The sequence below is a fragment of the Physeter macrocephalus genome, chromosome 14, assembly GCF_002837175.3.
Source record: "Physeter macrocephalus isolate SW-GA chromosome 14, ASM283717v5, whole genome shotgun sequence".
Lineage (NCBI taxonomy): Eukaryota > Metazoa > Chordata > Mammalia > Artiodactyla > Physeteridae > Physeter > Physeter macrocephalus.
In genome coordinates, this window is record NC_041227.1 from 58,229,775 (window position 1) to 58,237,510 (window position 7,736).

At 44.2% G+C, this 7,736-nt stretch overlaps 1 protein-coding gene across 2 annotated transcripts in view; it reads right to left on the reverse strand.

Moving 5' to 3' along the window:
* Positions 1-6,286, reverse strand: part of PDXDC1 (pyridoxal dependent decarboxylase domain containing 1) — a 71,242-nt gene extending 64,956 nt beyond the window's left edge. For both annotated transcript variants that reach the window (XM_024123712.3, XM_028499638.2), the window contains exon 1: positions 6,079-6,286. In XM_024123712.3, coding sequence (XP_023979480.2) covers positions 6,079-6,099 — 21 coding nt within the window. In that variant the 5' untranslated portion in view covers positions 6,100-6,286. The remainder of the gene's footprint in view (positions 1-6,078) is intronic.
* Positions 6,287-7,736: the final 1,450 nt, after the last annotated feature.

The following is a 7,736-nucleotide window of genomic DNA, read 5'->3' on the forward strand; positions in this document are numbered from 1 at the left end:
AGCCGCTCCGTGGCATGTGGGATCTTCCCGGACCGGGGCACGAACCCGTGTCCCCTGCATCGGCAGGCGGACTCTCAACCACTGCGCCACCAGGGAAGCCCCACTTAGACATTTTATTTTATTTTTTATTTTTAGAATTTTTATTGGAGTATAGTTGATTTACAATGTTGTATTAGTTTCAGGTGTACAGCAAAGTGAATCAGCTATACATATACATATATCCACTCTTTTTAAAATTCTTTTCCCATATAGGCCATTACAGAGTACTGAGTAGAGTTCCCTGTGCTATACAGTAAAGTCCTTATTAGTTATCTATTTTACATATAGTTCATTTAGACATTTTATTATGAGTGTTTGCCAATAATTACACAGATGGAAAAATACCACAACAGGCAAGCTCTATTACTGAGAAGTTTACTAGTTTATCTGGAATCACATACTTATTCTGGAACAAAAAGAAAATTGCTTAAAGCAAAAACATGCTATAGTCACTGGAAAAAATAAGTCACTAAGATATGCTTCTTAAAGAAGGTGTTTCCTAGGACTTGTTGGGGGATCAATTCAGAAAGATAAAGATATCCATTACCCTTATCAATATCATTATTTCCAAAACTGAATTGGAATTACGCAGGTTTAATGTTGCCAACCTTATCTTAAAAATAATAATTCTAAGGAAAGGAACCCATCAATTCCTTCCTTCTATGTATCTTCAGACCTTTACTGTTGTAAAACTGTAAACTGTGTGAAACTGCCAATATCCAGATATTTCTAGGGGACAAAAACAGCAATTTCATATGACTGCACCCAATACAATGTCCAGTCTAATAAGTAATTCAGTCTCACTAGTCTCCTGAAAATCTCACTGTAGCAAAATGGTCAATGTCCCTGAGTTGCACCTTCAAATTGAAGGCTTTACTTTGCTGTTTCTGTTTTTCTGCGCATAGAAAAAAGATCTCAGAAAGGTTTACTTTGCCCTCGGTCATTTGAAACTCAGAATGCCTTTTCCACAGGCACTGGGGAAAAAAAAAGTGGACAGGGCCCCAGGCTGGACCTCAAGGACTAACTAACCTTAAGGAGGCTAAACATTTAGCATTTGCCACAAAAAACAAAAACTACTGCAATAGTAACAGAAATTAAATAAACAAAATATTAAACTCAAAATAGTTTTATGGCCCTTGACTATTGTTTGGAGAGAATGGATTTAATTTAAGCTAGATAAATTAAATTTCTGAAAGGAATTCTTAAACATTTTCAAAGTTACTGGAGGCATATTTTTTATATCTAACTTTAAAAGGTAAAATGGCTTCCTTTCTCTTATGTTCTACCAGCAATAACATTAGGCACAAACATATTATAAAGTAAAAATCTACATTATATTTACATTTAAAACAAACCTAGAAAAGCCATGATTCTGAACTAAATATTCTACCTAAAGAATCTCTTCCACATACTCTTTCCTGGTCACTCACTCAATGCCCTTTGTTTCTAAATTCCTGTGATTCCTTTTACCCCTCTTTGCTATACAAGGCTTTGCCTAAACTTGTATGCCCCTTACTATAATGTAACCTCTCCCAGGGATCATGTCTTATTCACCTTGTGTCTCTCTCAGCACTCAGCACTGGGCTTTGACCATAGCTGGCCAGCAATAAAAAATTTATGTCAAAACAGGTTTCTGCTTTGGGTGAAAACAGATGACTTTAAGCTCAAGCAACTGCTATCTATAATTATAACTCATAATTCTAGATAAGGTGGAACACACAGGACTGGGGACCACCAACAGCTCTGCTAACTACAGCTGAAATTTTGAATAAATCGAGAACGACCAACGCCATAAATTTTTAGGATCAGGAACTTTGTGCCACGTTTTCCCTGACAGCCAGCATTTGATCATCATTTACTGCCTTAGGCACCATGCACCTGTATGCAAAACCCTCAATCATGATGATACAGAGATCAGCTTTAAATGAACGGTAACATTATAGGCTATCATATCCTCACAGAAGTCCTTCTATTCTAGGTAAGAGAGGGATGTACAAAGGCTTATCACAGAAACTGGTCATTTCAAGCTTGGCTCATAGGGGTTCTTTTCATGAGCTTTTGAAGTAAAGAGCAGGAATAGAAATTCTGGTAGTCCTTATCAGTAATGATCAGCAATGTTCCATCCATGCGGCTCCTATTGCTCCTTATAAACAGTAAGGTGGTAACAGAATTTTCCACAATCAGGTCCAAGGGGGTAGGGGGGGACTTAGCTCAGGATGAGTACAACAGTAAAAAAATGGGTTTGGTTGTAATTATTTAGGTCAGAAACAGGGTCGAGGTTGCCTCTTTTAGAGTCAAGAATTAGATATACGGTACAATAAATAAATTGGCCCCGCTCTATAGCACTATCCAATAGAACTTTCTGTGGTGAACATTTCTATTATCTGTGCTGCCCCAGTACCGCAGCCACAAACCACATTGTGACTGGTGAACGCTTGAAATGTGGCTAATGTGACTGAGGAACTAAATTTTAAATTTATTTAATTGTAATTAATTACATTTAAATTTAAATAGCCAAATATGGCTGGTGGGGCTTCCGTGGTGGCGCAGTGGTTGAGAATCCGCCTGCCAATACAGGGGACACGGGTTCAAGCCCTGGTCCGGGAAGATTCCACATGCCGCAGAGCAACTAAGCCTGTGCGCCACAACTACTAAGCCCACGCACCACAACTACTGAAGCCTGTGCACCTAGAGCCTGTGCTCTGCAACACGAGAAGCCACTGCAATGAGAAGCCCGCGCACCGCAACGAAGAGTAGCCCCACTGGCCCCAACTAGAGAAAGACTGCACGCAGCAACAAAGACCCAACGCTGCCAAAAATAATAAATTAATTAAATAAATTTTTTTAAAAAATGTGGCTGGTGGACAGTGCAGCTCTAGATTCTCTAAGTCAGTGGTTCTCAACCAGAGGCGATCCTCTCACCCCCAGGGGACAAGTGCCTCAACTGGAGATGTTTTTGGTTGTCATACTGGGGGGAGGGGATGCTACTGGCATCTAGTGGGTGGAGGCCAGGGATGCTGCTAAACATTCTACAGTACACAGGACAGCCTCCTACAATAGAGAATTATCCAGCCCAATGTTAATGGTGCCAAGGTTGAGACTTCTGCTCTAAGTTTACTCAAGGTTGGAATTAAAAGTGCAAAACAAACTGCTATACACCTTGTCTAAACATAATACCGAGGAAGAATGAGATTTTTCCAAGCAGCAGGAAAAGGTCTGGGCTGTTCTACAAGTTTAAAGCAGCAGGTTTTTACTAACAGGTGTTACGTAGGTGTGTTGAATACCTTATTAAGATCTTCAGCATCAGCGTTATTACTTCCTGTGGCATTTTTAAACTTGCATATTAACATAAGTAAACACTGAGATTTGTTCTTTTTGAGTTGGACGTACAGTATTGGGGGGGCTGAGGCGCCTACTCTTCTAGTTTGAATTCCTTGTCCCTATAATTAACCTATCTCTAGTTTCTCTGGATGTCGCTAATTTCGAATACAAAAAGAAAACATATATTGTGAAAGAAAAGCAAATCAAGACAAGAAAATGGCTCTGTCATCGCAGGTCTGCATGTCTACATATTACTTAAAGAAAAAGCAAGGGTACAAAATTATATTTGGACCAAAGGAAATGTACTGAGTGATTCTATTAAACAATGATAGCACACTACATTTTAGAGTGAGAGAGATTACTTGAAATTTTAGAGGATGGGTATCAAATAACATTGTGGTTTCTGTAGCCAGTCTAAATTATGCAAGGATTAGTTTAAATGGGATCATTCAGAACTGCTCAAATAGTTCTTAAATTTATACTAGCAATGTAGAATTTAACCCAGCAGTCTATTCCTCAAAGAAACCAGAATAATGGACACAATTCAATGTTTTACTTTGATTCAAACTATTTTTCACAACACAAAATTTTCAACATTCATATTTCAGCAATGCTTTTTCTTTTCTGCCCACTTAGCACCAAGAGAAATTGTTCATTACAAGTAAAGCCCTGTATTGCTTCAGGGAATATAAAAATAAGACACAGTACTAGTTCTGAAAAACTTACATTCAGAATTTACACACTGGCCTAAGGCAGAGACTTCCAGCCCACACATTCTGAATTCCTGAAAGATCCCTGCAATTTTTGCGAATGTGCCAGGCTTAAGCACGCTGGAGTTTCAGTACCTCTTCAGATCTTCATTTGAAGAGTTTAAGATCTTTTATCATCAATTAACATTTAGGGAGCAACCACTGTAATCTAGTAATCAAATACCAGAAAAGTAATATTTGAAGCGGGATTCCAACGCATTGTTTTGCAGATCTGCCTATAACAAACTATTCTTGGAGGAAAGAACACTCCACTTCTTTAGGTTTCTAACTGAAATGCCACAAAGCCCCTCCCATCTTCTTTATGAAATTGGAAAGGAAACAACACTGAAGGGACACTTTTAGCATCATTTTGTATTCAACCACTAACGTTTGTATTCAACTACTGGTCCACACACGGTGTAGACCAGGGGTTCTCAGCCTCAGCACTACTGATAATTCTCTGGTACAGGGTCCGTCTTGTGCAATGTCGGATGTTAGCAACATCCCTGGCCTCTACCCACTAGGTACCAGCAGCCCCTTCCTAACGCCTGATTGTGACAATCAAAAGTGTATCCAAACGTTGGCCAAATATCCCCTGGGGAACAAAACAGCCCGGTGGTTGAGAATCACTGATTTAGACTGAAACTCAAAGTACCACAAGGTAGACACTGTGCTCATTAAAAGCCTGGGAAGACTTTATTCCTAGACAGAAAAACATGTAACATTCACCACAGAGGCGGTGTAAGAAAAACATATTATCTTTGTCCTTTCTTGATTTCTTCCACCCCAATATATGAGAAACAACGGAGGCGTAGGCTATACCACTGTGTGCACGTGAAGACATCTGGCTCAACTTGTACAATTACTCCCTTCAACTCTCCAGTGACAAGTGAACAAATCCACAGCAGCTGCTGCATTGAAAAAATGACAAAATGTTACTTCTGCCAGTTCAAAATGAAAATAAAGCAGTCTTGAAACACTAGCATTGCTCCTGAATTCCACGTATATGAAAAACTGGGTCTGGACAAGCGGACTCCCAAGCTTGAAAAGAAAGGACTTGGAGGGAGGGCAGAAAGTCAGGGTCTGAAGGTAGGTATCCGTGAAGAAATCCAAGCACTGGTTCTCGTTTACTAGCCCTAAATCGGGACAATTAGAATCCATTTCACATGCCAGAGCGGTCAGCTAGGTACATCACGCTGCTGTTCCCCCAAGAGGAAACGAGAGTAAAACGCTGCTACCAGTGGATTTCCGACTGACCTCAGGGTCTCCCCTCGCCACGGAAAGGGGGAGCCAGAAAGTTGTGGAGCAGCAGCATCCCCAAAGACGAAATTCACAATCTACAGAAGCCCCGCCCCTTTCTGGACCTCAGGGGTCTTTCAAACTACTGCATCAGAATCACGTGGGGACCTCGTTAAACCCACAGATCCCGGTCCCGCCCCTCGAGGTTCCGACCCGGGGGCTGAAAATCTGGATTTTTACCAAGGGCCCCAGGTGATTCCTAGGCTCGCTGAAGATGGTAAATTACTGCTTGCACATCTCCTTTCCTAACTTGGAGACCACAGACAACCTACAGGTTTCCAGTTGGCTCCGAACCAACTGGGGCTTCATTCCAGGCGCTTCTGCGGCCGCAAGTTGTTAGCTCTGTCATCCGAGAGGGTGAGCCGAGCTCTCGCAGGCCCCAAGGTCGGCCCCGCGGCCCCCGACTGGGCTCCGGGTCGTTCGCGGCCCCGGGCAGAACCCGGCCCAGCCTCTCCCGGCCCACGGGGACCCCAGAGACCCCCGGCCCCGTGACGTGACCAGGCCTCAGCCTCGAGCGACGGGCCGGACGCCCTCGCGACCAGGCCTCCTCAGGCGGGCCCGTTAGCCCCCGGCCCCCTCCCCGGTCACAATGGCAGCTCGCGACCGGGAAACAGGCGCCCCGCAGGAGGGGGCCTCGGGCCGCCGCTCCGCGTCCACCCCCGGTACGGACCTTCTCCAGGGGCGCGTCCATGGTTGAGGCGGCCGGTGGAGCCCGATGGAGGCCCGGCGATCCCGGGCACTACTTCCGCCTCCCACGCCCCGCCGCCGTTTCCACGCTGGCAGCGCTGACGTCCAGCTAGCCCGCGGCCGGCGGGGCGGAGAAGAGAAGGAACTTCCTGGCGGCGCAGCGGGGAGGGAAAGCAGGTCTCCGGGAGGTGGGGTAGGCGGGGCCCACGGGGTAGGCGGGGCCCACGAGGTGGGCGGGCCCCTCCAGGCTTCCGTACCAGGCCGTCACGCTGGCCAGCCCAAATGTTCCCAGGTGAGAGGGGGAGAATGGATGGTGGAGCCGTTCCAAACTCTCTTCAGAAGCCTGTCCTGGAGTCAGGATAGAAGTATAATAATTAAAAGGCATCACTCATGTATCAAAATGCTGGAGATACTAGTAACGCACCTGTACTTCCGGGCCTAGAGTTCCAAGTTCCCCCCGCTATCGACATTCCTCAGGAATGGAACAGGGCAGTCACCGCGGAGAGGCGGGGCGAGCGAGCGCCCCCGCGCACGCGCAGCTTCGGTGGTTTCCTAGGTGCTCAGGGCTTCGCGGGTTTCAGGTATTGGACTCCTGACCAGTGACCGCTACTCTGAAAAGGCGCTGATCAGAGCTGAGGTATTTGTCTCAGACCTTACCGCAGAATTCTAGGCGGAAACGACTTTGAGACAACTGGCTCAGCCTCTTTCTTCGAGTCAGGCCACAATTATGACTTGTTAGGTAATAATGATAGTAATAGATCAGTTGCTGCTCTTCCATTTTATGGTACAACAGCCCTGTGATGTAGAGGTCATTATTATCTCCATTTCACAGTGCCAATGTAGGTAGGATCCAAGCACCCTGACCCCAGCGTCTGTACACTACACATACTGCCTCTATAACCGCTTCCACCCCTCCTGTATAATCATAAGGTGTTTCCAGGGAATAAGAGAGGACATAAATTTCCTTATTCTTCCCTCTAAATGAGGAAAACTGAAATGAACTAGTCTATCACGGTTACAGTCCGTAAAACAATTCACCACTAGAACACCGATGACGTTACAACCGCAAAACCGTACCTCTTCTCTCCTGTTTTGGGCGCCTCTCTTCCGAAATCTGTGTAAATGACTGGGTTGCATTTTCAGTGTAGTAATTATATTTTTTGAGCTCTCTAAATTGTATTAGATAAATTGCCCAGTTATGTTAATAAAATTATTTTCTACCAAAAGAAGCTTTGTGTACAGTGGGAACTATTCAGATTCTCCACAGAGCTCTGCAAACAGAAAAGGATGATAGATTTATGTCTTCCAAGATCTAAAAGTGGAATGTACCTCTTTGAGCTAAACAAGTCACCTTTTCCAACGTGTTATTATCAAGCATTTAGAAAAGTTGAGTTATACCATGAACACCCATATGCCTATCCTACAATGAACATCTACCTGTATTTGCTTTACAAATATGATATTTACAAAAGTATCCATCTATCTATCCATCAATATGTCTTATGTTTTGATACATTCCAAAGTTGCAGACATCAGTACGTTTCACCCCTTAACACCTCAGCCTGGGTATCATTAAAAACTCCTGGGCTTCCCTGGTGGCGCAGTGGTTGCGCGTCCGCCTGCCGATGCAGGGGAAACGGG